This window comes from Salvelinus fontinalis, chromosome 21 (assembly GCF_029448725.1).
Source record: "Salvelinus fontinalis isolate EN_2023a chromosome 21, ASM2944872v1, whole genome shotgun sequence".
NCBI classification, from domain to species: Eukaryota; Metazoa; Chordata; class Actinopteri; order Salmoniformes; family Salmonidae; genus Salvelinus; species Salvelinus fontinalis.
The window spans coordinates 2,573,948-2,588,766 of NC_074685.1; the positions used below are offsets into that span (position 1 = coordinate 2,573,948).

The following is a 14,819-nucleotide window of genomic DNA, read 5'->3' on the forward strand; positions in this document are numbered from 1 at the left end:
GAACTGACCTAATGACATTGATATGAATGGATGGATGTGTGCTGAAACTGGCCAATTGTGATTAAACACATTACAGATCAAGAGGTGAGCTTCTGACCTGCTTTGCAGAGGAGCTCACAGTGCTGTTCATCTGATCCATCCTTACAGTCCACCTCTCCATCACAAACATGGCTGTGCAGGACACACTCTCTCCCATCCTTGCACAGTCTAGAACCCATGCGACACTTCAGGGGCACAGTTTGGGATGTTGGAGCAGCTATCGTTTGACAGCCAACCTCATCTGAGCCGTCTTGGCAATGAGCGCGTCCATCACAAACCAGCCTCCTCTCAATACATTTCCTCCTGTCCTTACACCGGAACTCACCTGGGAGACACACAAGTGGGACCTTGAAGAAAGCTTAACCTGTTTGGGCTGCAGCGGCAGTATTGAGTAGCCTGGATAAAAGGTGCCCATTTCAAACGGCCTCGTACTCAATTCTTGCTCATACAATATGCATATTATTATTACTATTGGATAGAAAACACTCTAGTTTCTAAAACCGTTTGAATTATATCTGTGAGTAACAGAACTCATTTTGCAGCAAACTTCCTGACAGGAAGTGGAAAATCTGAAATCGATGCTCTGTTCTAGGGCCTTCCTATAAATGTCCTTGATATATATCAGTATACATGCACTTCATACGTCTTCCACTAGATGTCGACAGGCAGTGAGAAAAGAAATGGAGTTATAACTTGATCTGGGGTCGAATCAAAGCTCTTTGTATGACGTGTCACCAGTTTCCTGTTTTCTGGAGAGCGCGTGAAGGGACTTGGTTTTGCCTTCTGAAATGCTGTCGTTACGGACGACTAATATCTCCGGCTTTGATTTTATTTGATACATGTGACAATATCATCGTAAAGTATGTTGTATCAATATAGTTACTAGATTATTGAAATTTATTCGGGACGTTAGGCGTGTTGCTTTGTCTGCGTATGTTCAGGAAGGAGAGCTTTGCGCCACTTTTCTAGCTTTCCGTGCTAATTGACTGGAGAAGAGGACATTCTAAATCCAAACAACGATTGTTCTGGACAAAGGACCCCTTGTACAACATTCTGATGGAAGATCGTCAAAAGATACCCGTTTTATGATGTTATTTCATATATCTGTCGTACATGTGAACTAGTAGTTTGCAGCCAGGTTTTGGGCACGCTCTCGTCATAACGTAAACTGCATATCGTAATGAAGTTATTTTTAGAATTCTAACATGGCGATTGCATTAACTAGTGTATCTATCATTTCCTATACAACATGTATTTTTTAGTTTTGTTTATGAATAGTTATTTGGTCAGAATATGTGAGTGTCAGAAAAAAATCCGGACGTTGTGGGAAAAAGATGCTACGTTAGCACAATGTATAACCACTGATTTCAGCTCTAAATATGCACATTTTCGAACAAAACATAAGTGTATGTATAACCTGATGTTATAGGACTGTCCTCTGATGAAGCTTATCAAGGTTAGTCAAACATTATATATCTTTTGCTGGTTTATTCGCTATCGCTAACGTGCCTATTGCTATCGCTAACGTGCCTTGAATGAATGCGGTAGTGTGGTAGGCTATTGTAGTAAGCTAATATAATGCTATATTGTGTTTGCTGTAAAATACTTAAAATCGGAAATATTCGCTGGATTCACAAGATGTTTGTCTTTAATTTGCTGTACACCATCAATTTTTCAGAAATGTTTTATGATGAGTATTTAGGTATTTGACGTTGGTGTCTGTAATTACTCTGGCTGCTTCGGTCCCATTTGTGACGGTAGCTGTGATGGTAGTTGCAATGTAAAACTGATTTATACCTCAAATATGCACATTATTCGAACAAAACAGATTTGTTGTATAACATGTTATAAGACTCATCTGATGAAGTTGTTTCTTGGTTAGTTCTTGGTTAGTTAGGATGGCTTTGTGCATGCTACCTGTGCTATGAAATGTCTGTCATTTTTTGTATTTGGTGGTGAGCTAACATAAATATATGTGGTGTTTTCGCTGTAAAACATTTTAAAAATCAGACATGTTGTCTGGATTCACAAGATGTTTATCTTTCATATGCTGTATTGGACTTGTTAATGTGTGAAAGTTAAATATTTCTAAAAAATATATTTTGAATTTCGCGCACTGCACTTGAAGTGGCTGTTGTCATATTGTGCCCGGCTTCGGGCTTGCAGCCCAAAGAAGTTAAGATGGTTTCAGGGGTTTTCTGGGTGGCAAAGCAGTATCAAATATCAGAAAGCGTCAGTATATCTACCTCGGTTTGGACATTTAGTAATGCAGGACTCCTCATCAAAACCATCAGGGCAGTCTCTCAATGTGTCACACAGCTGAGTTTGGGAGATGCACAAAGTTGAGCCCCGACACATCACTGATGGACTGGTACAGGTCTGAGCCAGAGTTGGCAGGACAGGAGGAAGGGCCTTGTTAGAATCTAGGGAGAGAGGTTACATTAGATTCATTTAAAGAGACTCTCCTCATCCTTCTGTACCAACTGTCCAAGTGAGTCAGCAGTGTCTCACCACAGCCTTCCTCATCAGAGCCGTCCTCACAGTCTCTCTCTCTATCACAGAGGAACGTTTCTGGGATACAGCGGCTATTGTTGTCACAGCGATGACTGCAGCTCTTGGTGGGCTTGAAGCAGTCCATTTCATCAGAACGGTCCTGGCACTGTGCCTTCCCATCACAAACCTGCTGCTGGTCGATACACTTCTTCCCATGAGCACACTGGAACTGACCTGAGGTAGGAACCAATGAGCACACTGGAACTGAGCTAACAACCAATTAGCACACTGGAACTGAGCTAACAACCAATTAGCACACTGGAACTGACCTAATGACATTGATTTGAATGGACGGATGTGTGCTGAAACTGGCCAATTGTGATTAAACACATTACACCAGATCAAGAGGTGAGCTTCTGACCTGCTTTGCAGAGGAGCTCACAGTCCTGTTCATCTGATCCATCCTTACAGTCCACCTCTCCATCACAAACATGGCTGTGCAGGACACACTCTCTCCCATCCTTGCACAGTCTAGAACCCATGCGACACTTCAGGGGCGCAGTTTGGGATGTTGGAGCAGCTATCGTTTGACAGCCAACCTCATCTGAGCCGTCTTGGCAATGAGCGCGTCCATCACAAACCAGCCTCCTCTCAATACATTTCCTCCTGTCCTTACACCGGAACTCACCTGGGACACACACACAAGAGGGACCATGAAGAAAGCTTAAGAGGGTTTTCTGGGTGGCAAAGCAGTATCAAATATCAGAAAGCGTTAATATATCTACCTCGGTTTGGACATTTAGTAATGCAGGACTCCTCATCAAAACCATCAGGGCAGTCTCTCAATGTGTCACACAGCTGAGTTTGGGAGATGCACAATGTTGAGCCCCGACACATCACTGATGGACTGGTACAGACTGGAATGGTTGTAGTTGGAGCCAAATAAGCAGTAGTAAGGGGAATTGGAGTTCCTGTAGGGAGAGAGTATTACCAAGATAAATGGACAAGCCTTTTACACTCTACCCAGAACAAGTCTAATGAACTGTTAGTTTCCCCAAAACAATTCAGCACAAAGGGTTAGATTGCAGGTAACATGTCTCACCTGCTAATATACTAGCTAGTAAACATTTCACACTGTCAAATCAAATGTTATTTGTCACATACACATGGTTAGCAGATGTTATTGCGAGTGTAGCGAAATGCTTGTGCTTCTAGTTCCGACCCTGCAGTAATATACAAGTAATCTAACAATTTCACAACAACTACCTTATACACACACAAGTGTAAAGGAATTAAGAATATGTACATAAAAATATGAATGAGCGATGGCCAAATAGCATAGGCAAGATGCAGTAGATGGTATAGAGTACAGTACATACATAAATCAAATCGTATTTGTCACATACACATGGTTAGCAGATGCTAATGCGAGTGTAGCGAAATGCTTGTGCTTCTAGTTCCGACAATGCAGTAATAACCAACGAGTATTCTAACCTGACAATTCCACAACTACTACCTTATACACACACATAAGTGTAAAGGGATAAAGAATATGTACATAAAGATATATGAATGAGTGATGGTACAGAACGGCATAGGCAAGATGCAGTAGATGGTATAGTGTACAGTCTATACATATGAGATGAGTAATGTAGGGTATAAACATAAAGTGGCATAGTTTAAAGTGGCTAGTGGTACATGTATTACATAAGATTGCAAGATGCAGTAGATGATATACAGTACAGTATATACATATACATATGAGATGAGTAATGTAGGGTATGTAAACATTATATTAAGTGGCATTGTTTAAAGTTGCTAGTGGTACATTGTTATATAATTTCCATCAATTCCCATTATTAAAGTGGCTGGAGTTGAGTCAGTATGTTGCAGCGGCCGCTAAATGTTAGTGGTGGCTGTTTAACAGTCTGATGGCCTTGAGATCGAAGCTGTTTTTCAGTCTCTCGGTCCCTGCTTTGATGCACCTGTACTGACCTCGCCTTCTGGATGATAGCGGGGTGAACAGGCAGTGGCTCGGGTGGTTGTTGTCCTTGATGATCTTTATGGCCTTCCTGTGACATCGGGTGGTGGAGGTGTCCTGAGGGCGGCTAGTTTGCCCCCGGTGATGCGTTGTGCAGACCTCACTCCCAGGATTTCACAACTGGGAATACAGATTTCCATCAGCTGGTCACAGGTACCTTAAAAAGGTAGAGGCGTGGATCAGAAAACCAGTCAGTATCTGGTGTGACTGCCATTTGCCATCTTCACGTAGAGTTGATCAGGCTGTTGATGGCAGCCTGTGGAATATTGTCCCACTCCTCTTCAATGGCTGTGAGAAGTTACTGGATATTGGCAGGAACTGGAAAATGCTGTCGTACACAGAGCATTCCAAACATGCTCAACGGGTGACATGTCTGGTGAGTATGCAGGCCATGGAAAAACGGGGATATTTTCAGCTTCCAGGAATTGTGTACAGATCTTTGCGACATGGGGCCATGCATTATCATGCTGAAACATGAGGTGATGGCGGCAGATGAATGGGCCTCAGGATCTCATGGCATCTCAGTGCATTCAAATTGCCATCGATAAAATGCAATTGTGTTCTTTGGCCATAGCTTACGCTTGCCCATACCATAAGCCCACCATGGGGCACTCTTCACAACGTTGACACACGATGCCTTATGCTGTCTAACATCTGCTCGGTACAGTTGAAACCAGGATTAATCCATGAAGCACACTTCGCCAGAGTGCCAGTGGCCATCGAAGGTGAGCATTTGCCCACTGAAGTCCGTTACGATGTCGAACTACAGTCAGGTCAAGACCATGGTGAGGATGACAAGCACGCAGAAGAGCTTCCCTGAGAGTTTGAGCAGACTTTCTTCAGTTTTGTAAACACACAGTTTCATCAGCTGTCCGAGAGGCTGGTCTCAGATGATACCGCAGGTGAAACTGGATGTTGAGGTCCTGGGCTGGAATGGTTATAAATGGTCTAGAAATATGTGATTAATGAAACAAATCGGTGAGTTTGTATAATTTACTATCATCCCAAATTAAAATGATTTATCCATTTCTAATAAATGTATATTACGCTAATTTCCAATATGTGGACAGTATGCGTTACTACATTACACAAGGCAACGTTTCAACCACATTACACACAAATTACACATCCGTTTGACCTCAGTTTGGTGATGTTAGTATAAAAGTTGTCAACATGATAAGACCAATTGCTTAAAACAGCAATATTTGATTTTGTCATAGGACAGTGGGTCACAGAACTTAGAATGCAGTTTGAATTTTCCTCAAATGGTGCAGATAATTCTGGGCGGTCTCCAAGTCACTGGCCACACACCAATACAACAATTTGAAAGTCAAATTATCAACGATTTGAAAGTCAAAAAAAGCCTCCTTCACTCACGCCGCCAAACTTAGCTTAGTAAAACTGACTGTCCTACCGATCCTCGACTTCGGCGAAGTCATCTACAAAATAGCTTCCAATACTCTACTCAGCAAATTGGATGTTGTCTATCACAGTGCCATCCGTTTTGTTACCAAAGCACGTTATACCACCCACCACTGCGACCTGTATGCTCTAGTCGGCTGGCCCTCGCTACATATTCGTCGCCAGACCCACTGGCTCCAGGTCATCTATCAGTCTATGCTAGGTAAAGCTCTGCCTTCTCAGCTCACTGGTCACGATAACACCCACCCGTAGCACGCGCTCCAGCAGGTATATCTCACTGGTCATCCCCAAAGCCAACACCTCTTTGGCCGCCTTTCCTTCCAGTTCTCTGCTGCCTGCGACTGGAACGAATTGCAAAAACCTCTGAATCTGGAGTCTTAGATTTCCCTCACTAACTTTAAACATCAGCTATCTGAGCAGCTAACCGATCGCTGCAGCTGTACATAGTCCATCTGTAAATAGCCCACCCAATCTACCTACCTCATCCCCATATTGTTTTTATTTACTTTGCTGCTCTTTTGCACACCAGTATCACTACTCACACAGACCATCATCTGCTCATCTATCACTCCAGTGTTAATCTGCTAAATTGTAATTACTTTGCTACTATGGCCTATTTATTGCCTTCATCCTCATGCCATTTGCACACACTGTATATACTCTTTTTTTCCTATTGTGTTATTGACTGTACGCTTGTTTATTCCATGTGTAACTCTTGTTTCTGTCGCACTGCTTTGCTTCATCTTGGCCAGGTCGCAGTTGTAAATGAGAACATGTTCTCAACTAGCTTACCTGGTTAAATACCTGAAATAAATACATAAAATGATCACTCACTGCGGATATTCTATGGCAGGTCGTGATTCATTGACCTTAGTGGTTTATTCCTTTTTCCTTGATGCAGACCACGCAAATCAAAATCTGCCATTCCAAAATATAAATGGAAGCGTTCTATAAATTCTCATCTAACCAACCATGTATAGGTTAATCCCAGTTTCCATGTGGCTTAATTAAAACATTATTATTTTTTTAATTGTTCCTCATCCTGTTTGTGATCCCTATCAAAACGCAACATCACAAAATAGTGGATATTTCCAAAGGTTGTCCTGTAATAAGTGATGTATATATAAACCCTACCGGTCAAAAGTGTTAGCACACCTACTCAAGCAAAAGGTCCTTTATCTTTCCTATTTTCTATGTTGTAGAATAATAGCGAAGACATCAAAACTATGAAACATATGGAATCATGTAGCAACCAAAATAGTGATAAAATCTAAATATATTTGATATATTTCAAATAGCCACCCTTCGCCTTGACAGCTTTGCACACTTGGCATTCGCTCAACCAGCTTCACTTGGAATGCTTTTCCAAGTCGTGAAGGAGTTCCCACATATGCTGAGCACTTGTTGGCTGCTTTCCCTTCACTCTGCAGTCCAACTCATCCCAAACCATCTCAATTTGGTTGAGGTCGGGGGATTGTGGAAGCCAGGTCATCTGATGCAGCACTCAATCACTCTCTGTATTGGTAAAATAGCCCTTATACATCCTGGAGTTGTGTTGGGTCATTGTCCTGTTAAAACAAAATGATAGTCCCACTAAGCCCAAACCAGATGGGATGGCGTATCGCTGCAGAATGCTGGAGTAGCCATGCTGGTTAAGTATGCCTTGAATTCTAAATAAATCCCAGACAGTGTCACCAGCAAAGCAGCCCCACACCGTAACACCACCTCCATGCTTCATGGTGGGAAAAACACATGCGGAGATCATCCGTTCTCGCAAAGACACAGCAGTTGGAACTCAAAAATCTCCAATTTGGACTCTGACCAAAAGGACAAATTTCCACCGGTCTAATGTCCATTGCTCGTGTTTCTTGGCCCAAGCAAGTCTTTCTTATTGGTGTCCTTTAGTAGTGGTTTCTTTGCAGCAATTCGACCATGAAGGCCGGATTCGCAGTCTCCTGACCAGTTGATGTTGAGATGTGTCTTACTTGAACTATGTGAAGCATTTATTTGAGCTGCAATTTCTGAGGCTGGTAAATCTAATGTACTTATCCTTTGCAGCAGGGGAAACTCTGGGTCGTCCATTCCTGTGGCGGTCCTCATTAGAGCCAGTTACATTATGGCGCTTGGTTTTTGCGACTGCACTTGCACTTCAAAAGTTATTGACATTTACCAAATTGACTGACCTCCATGTCTTAAAGTAATGGACAGTCATTTCTCATTGCTATTTGAGCTGTTCTTGACACATGGACTTGGTCAATTACCAAATAGGGCTCTTCTGTATACCCCTCCTTACATTGTCACAACGGATTGGCTTAAACACATTAAGGAAAGACATTACACAAATACTTTAAGGTGGCACACCAGTTAATTGAAATGCATTCCAAGTGACTACCTCATGAAGCTGGTTGAGAGAATGCCAAGAGTGTGCAAAGCTGTCAAGGCAAAGGGTGGCAGTTCTGTCCAGCTCCCCATTTTTGGGACGTCATGCCATTTTATGAACACCGTCAGACACTTAGTCGATTTAGAAAACGTCCCGACTGACCAAAGTAGAACCACAGACTGAAATCAGACTCACCACCACAGTTCTGTTCATCTGATCCATCCTTACAGTCCACCTCTCCATCACAAACATGGCTGTGCAGGACACACTCTCTCCCATCCTTGCACAGTCTAGAACCCATACGACACTTCAGGGGCGCAGTTTGGGACGTTGGAGCAGCCATCGTTGGACAGCCAATCTCATCTGAGCCATCGTGGCAATGAGCGCGTCCATCACAAACCAGCCTCCTCTCAATACATTTCCTCCTGTCCTTACACCGGAACTCACCTGGGACACACACACACACACAAGAGGGACCATGAAGAAAGCTTAAGAGGGTTTTCTGGGTGGCAAAGCAGTATCAAATATCAGAAAGCGTTAATATATCTACCTCGGTTTGGACATTTAGTAATGCAGGACTCCTCATCAAAACCATCAGGGCAGTCTCTCAATGTGTCACACAGCTGAGTTTGGGAGATGCACAAAGTTGAGCCCCGACACATCACTGATGGACTGGTACAGGTCTGAGCCAGAGTTGGCAGGACAGGAGGAAGGGCCTTGTTAGAATCTAGGGAGAGAGGTTACATTAGATTCATTTAAAGAGACTCTCCTCATCCTTCTGTACCAACTGTCCAAGTGAGTCAGCAGTGTCTCACCACAGCCTTCCTCATCAGAGCCGTCCTCACAGTCTCTCTCTCTATCACAGAGGAAGGTTTCTGGGATACAGCGGCTATTGTTGTCACAGCGATGACTGCAGCTCTTGGTGGGCTTGAAGCAGTCCATTTCATCAGAACGGTCCTGGCACTGTGCCTTCCCATCACAAACCTGCTGCTGGTCGATACACTTCTTCCCATGAGCACACTGGAACTGACCTGAGGTAGGAACCAATGAGCACACTGGAACTGAGCTAACAACCAATTAGCACACTGGAACTGACCTAATGACATTGATATGAATGGATGGATGTGTGCTGAAACTGGCCAATTGTGATTAAACACATTACACCAGATCAAGAGGTGAGCTTCTGACCTGCTTTGCAGAGGAGCTCACAGTCCTGTTCATCTGATCCATCCTTACAGTCCACCTCTCCATCACAAACATGGCTGTGCAGGACACACTCTCTCCCATCCTTGCACAGTCTAGAACCCATGCGACACTTCAGGGGCGCAGTTTGGGATGTTGGAGCAGCTATCGTTTGACAGCCAATCTCATCTGAGCCGTCTTGGCAATGAGCGCGTCCATCACAAACCAGCCTCCTCTCAATACATTTCCTCCTGTCCTTACACCGGAACTCACCTGGGACACACACACAAGAGGGACCATGAAGAAAGCTTAAGAGGGTTTTCTGGGTGGCAAAGCAGTATCAAATATCAGAAAGCGTTAATATATCTACCTCGGTTTGGACATTTAGTAATGCAGGACTCCTCATCAAAACCATCAGGGCAGTCTCTCAATGTGTCACACAGCTGAGTTTGGGAGATGCACAATGTTGAGCCCCGACACATCACTGATGGACTGGTACAGACTGGCTGAGCAGGAGGCACTGAGTTGGAAACATGGCCATCCATTTAAATTCATTTTCGGATGAAGCGCTTTGAAACGATGGTCAACAAATTAAAGACATGATCCTACTAACCTTCCTTTACACAACGTAAACTCTGCCCCCTGAGACTTTAAACACACTACAAAAATATAAACACAAAACGTAAAGTGTTGGATATTGATAGTTATGATTTAAAGAAAATCCCAGCGATGTTGCACAAAAGTTTTTCAAATTCTGTGCACAAATGTTTTTACATCCCTATGTGTGAGCATTTTTTCCTTTGCCAAGATAATCCAGCCACCTGACAGGTGCGGCATATCAAGAAGCTGATTAAACAAGGTGATCATTGGGGACAATAAAAGGCCTTTACCCTTTCACGGGTTAGTTCCATATATCTAATGGTCCACCAGCGTGAGTTTTTCTATGTCGGGATGTTAGAATACACTCAATGTGATCGTTGCGAAACAGGAGTGCCAATCCTCGCTTCTCTCCAACCGAGGCACTTTGCCTGCTAATTAACTATAGGCTAATAATTTTCTAACAAGTTTTTTTTTTCTAACATTTTGAATTCTTTCACGTAAAAAATTGCGGAATGTATGTTTGAGGCTTCACTGAGCCAGACAAACTTCTTTGACAAGAGCTCATGCACTTCGTGTTTCCACAGGTCAAGAATGCAGACATTTGCTAATATCTTGTCAGATATCTATAATATCTTGCCTTGCAAACTTTTTATAATGATGCCCGCATTGCCATCATTGTCGTTTTCCTTACAAATATAAGTAATGTGCGTTCCTATCAAAGAGCCTTAGTTTCTGTATCGTGTTGTGCTACAGTAGAAATGGCTACACATGTATGGAGCGTAATGATTCACTGTTTTATTCACATATTTTCATGTGCTGTGACAAATTATGAAATATAATTATTATTATATTTCCGATTCTTGCATATTGTAATAACGTGTTTAAAACACTTGAAGGTTTAACTGATTCTGATTATATTATGATGAGCTAATGCTAAGCTATTTGCCAGCTATGAGGGGCAGCATGTTGGTCTACATGCCATGCATCCTGGTTGTCACAAAAGCGTCTGTCAGACCAAAGTTATAACTAAATGAAGATTAGGGATGGTTCACACCACTGACTTATGGTGCTTTCAAGACAACTGGGAACTGAAAAATACGAGGTCAAATCATGACGTCCGTGATATTCAGGTCAGAAAGTCATCATTCTAGAAAGATGCCCATGTTCCCGAGTTGGATGACAGTTCAAAACAAAACTCCCCAGTCGGGGGCAAATTTTTTAGTTGCCAGCTCAGACCCCCCTTTGAGGTTTTATTTAGCTTGTAAACTTGTTTAATTGATAAATCCCCCTCAAATTTCCTGCATCACACCCCCCCCACAATACCATTCCCCATTCTTAGCCCCCATGGACTTGAAACCACTCCCCCTCCAAAGGAAATGATCCACCACAAACACCACAAATAATTTACCAATATCTGGCAACCCTGTTCTGTTTTCACGCTACAGTTAGGTTTGTATTTAGGTTGAACTTTGAGGTGATTTGCTTTGTGATTTATCATACTAAATGACTTCTATCCTATATACACTAACAAGTACATATAAGATTTGTAAAATGCTGAAACGTGGCCAAACTAAGTAGATATTTCAGGCAATGGGCGCACGGGCGACAGGTAACTTAGTGGTTCGTGCCTCGGGCCAGTAACCAAAAGCTTGCTGGACCAATTCCCTGAGCTGACAAAGTAAAAATCTGTCATTCTGCCCATGAACAAGGAAGTTAACCCACTGTTCCCCGGTAGGTCGTCGTTGTAAATAAGTATTTGTTCTTAACCTGTCTAGGACTGTAAACTGCATGCTACTCAGGCCCAGTTGCTAATATATGCATATTATTAGTAGATTTGGATAGAAAACAATTAAGTTTCTAAAACTGTTTGAATGATGTCTGTGAGTATAACAGAACTCATATGGCAGGCAAAAACCTGAGAAAAAAAATCCAACCAGAAAGTGGAAATTCTGAGGTTTGTAGGTTTTCAACTCATCGCCTATCGAATATACAGTGGGATATTGGTCAACTTGCACTTCCTAAGGCTTCCAATAGATGTCAACAGTCCTTAGAACCTTGTTTGATGCTTCTACTGTGAAGGAGGGGGGATGAGGGCTCAGTCAGGGCTCTGGCAGAGTGCCATGAGCTGACCACACACGTTAACGTAATAGTTAGACCTGAGTTCCATCATTTCTACAGACAAAGGAATTCTCCGGTTGGAAAATTGAAGATATGTTTAAAACATCCTTAAGGTTGATTCTATACTTCGTTTGACATGTTTCTACGAACTGGATCCCAGCCATAAGTTAGACAATGATCCTATTGTACTAACCTTCCTTTACATCCAGAGCCACGATCACCCTGACAACGCCTGGTCCGACAGGGACATCGTGGACACGCCTCCTGTCCCGCCGGTCCCACACAGTGATGACATCATTAAACAGCGACACTAGGAGCGGAGAGTGAGCGGCCATGATGGAACCAGGGACATTCCACTCTCTGCCTGCCAGGTGAGTCTGGGACTTCAACAGACTCATGATCTTCAGCTCTACACAGGGTCAAGGAGCACAAAGAGCTTGTTTGAGTGGTGAGGCGTAAGCAACCGACTGTTAATGTAAGTCCAGGAGCAAAGTCAGCGGCGACAGCCTAACACAGATGTATCCTTCCAACAGCAAAGCTCAGATCATCCTGGTTCTTATTGTTTAGAAAATGTATTTATGTCAAAATAAACACTTCTCCAACCCCCATATCACACAAACTGAAAATACATAGGTGTACAATCAATTGGTGATATGCTCAAATGTTACATTAATTTGTACATGGTTGGTTTCAGTCACTTCTTTGGTTGTGTTCGCCCCAGCAGCCCCGCCCCAGCAGCCCCGCCCCAGCATGATCATTCCTAACCAGATGACCAGCTCAACACCGAGGAGCACAAGAAAAAACATTATAGGAGACAGAATCACCGTTAAAGATATTGCATTAAGTGATACTGACCGTCCCCCTCTGTGTTCCAGAGCAGTGTGTTGGATTTCAGGTCCAAAACAATGCGCCCAGCGACGTGTCCCTCCACTCTAAGGACTTTCCTAGGGTTTCCTCCGGGCAGTCTCATGGATAGGATCCACCCAGCCTCCAGCAAGTACAGCCTCCCTCGCTGCCAGTCCAGATAAACATCTCTTACCTCACTGCCTGACTGGTACAGTCTCCGTGGGTAACCCTGATCCATGTTAGTGACGCCAACATAGACTTCATCACATGACAGCCAGTACAGATTTCTCATCTTCTGGTCTACTGACACCACGCAGGCTAGAAGGCAAGGACAGCACAACGTGAATATACAGGACCTGAACAGGCTAGGAGAGGGAATGGACCAACATAACTCAATATGCAAAAGGCGTTCCTAATGTTTGATATAGATATATGACTGGCAGAGAAACAAAAAATACAGCATGCAACAATTTAAGATTTTACCGTGTTACAGTTCATATAAGGAAATCAGTCAACAGAAAAATGAATTATGCCCTAATCTATGGATTTCATATGGCTGTGCAGGGATGCAGCCATTGGTGGGCCTGGGAGGGCATGAGCCAGGCCCAGCCAATCAGAGTTTATCCCTACAAAAGACACTCAAATACTCCTCAGTACCCCACCACAACTCCAGCCCCCCCACTACAAGTCAGAATATCCAGCAGCTGATGAAGCCAGATGTGGAGGTCCTAGGACTTCATGGTTACGTGGTCTGTGGTTGGACGTACTGCCAAATTCTCTAAAGCATGAAGCGTCTTATGGTAGAGAATTTAGCATTAAATTATCTGGCAACAATGTGGACATTGCTGCTTTAGCATGCCAATTGCATGCTCCTTCAAAACTTGAGACATCTGTCATTGTGTTGACAAAACTGCACCATAGTGGCTTTTTACAGTCTCCAGTACAAGGTGCACCTGTGCAATGATCATGCTGGTTAATCAGCTTCTTGATATGCCACACCTGTCAGGTGTATGAATTAGCTTGGCAAAGGCGAAAAGCTCACTATAAGGGTAATAACAAAATTGTACACTTAGAAATGAGCTTTGTGCATTTGAAAACAGTTTGATTTCTCTCTTCAGCTCATGAAACATGTCATGATGTTGGCCTGTGGGTGAGGTTTATGACCCCCCCATAAATACCTCTTGACTACAGAAAGACTCTTGAAAAGCCTTTGTTAAACAGAGAGTCTGGGAACATCAAAAGGTGGGGGGAACAGAACCATATTTCAGTAATCCAACCAGTTGAAAATATGCGTTGGGACTTAATGAATAGGATGTCAGTTCAGTTGGCGTCTGAGACATGATTACTGATGGTAGGACGACAAACTATCTTGGAAAGTCTACAGTTAGATTCACATGGAATTGTGCAATTTAAATGTTAAAATATGAAACTATTTGTTTAAAGACTAAAAGTAATTTTAGCTTCCAAATAAGAGAATTGGGTTTTCATGAGTGAACTATGCTCAACTCAGTGGCCCTGCCCATGTGAACAGACATTGGTTATAAACTATGAAACACGCCCTTCTCTCCCCTCCTATATGAAGACCTTGATAAAAATTGTACTTTGTTCCGAGGACGTTATGGCGACAGTTCCACGTTAAGGGCTCAGATAATAAGCTGTTCCAAGGACGTGTGGACTTGAGGTCCCCACGTTGAAAGT

General features: G+C 43.0%; 1 protein-coding gene across 1 annotated transcript in view; it reads right to left on the reverse strand.

The window, feature by feature from the left end:
• Positions 1-14,819, reverse strand: part of LOC129819113 (low-density lipoprotein receptor-related protein 2-like) — a 90,024-nt gene that overhangs the window by 50,481 nt on the left and 24,724 nt on the right. The window contains exons 13-24 of the mRNA XM_055875681.1: positions 13,131-13,439; positions 12,469-12,684; positions 9,928-10,077; positions 9,564-9,830; positions 9,191-9,406; positions 8,926-9,102; positions 8,571-8,822; positions 3,318-3,503; positions 2,954-3,220; positions 2,551-2,766; positions 2,286-2,462; positions 98-364 (exon numbers count right to left, since the gene is read on the reverse strand). Of these exons, the coding sequence (XP_055731656.1) occupies positions 98-364; positions 2,286-2,462; positions 2,551-2,766; positions 2,954-3,220; positions 3,318-3,503; positions 8,571-8,822; positions 8,926-9,102; positions 9,191-9,406; positions 9,564-9,830; positions 9,928-10,077; positions 12,469-12,684; positions 13,131-13,439 (2,700 nt within the window). The remainder of the gene's footprint in view (positions 1-97; positions 365-2,285; positions 2,463-2,550; positions 2,767-2,953; positions 3,221-3,317; positions 3,504-8,570; positions 8,823-8,925; positions 9,103-9,190; positions 9,407-9,563; positions 9,831-9,927; positions 10,078-12,468; positions 12,685-13,130; positions 13,440-14,819) is intronic.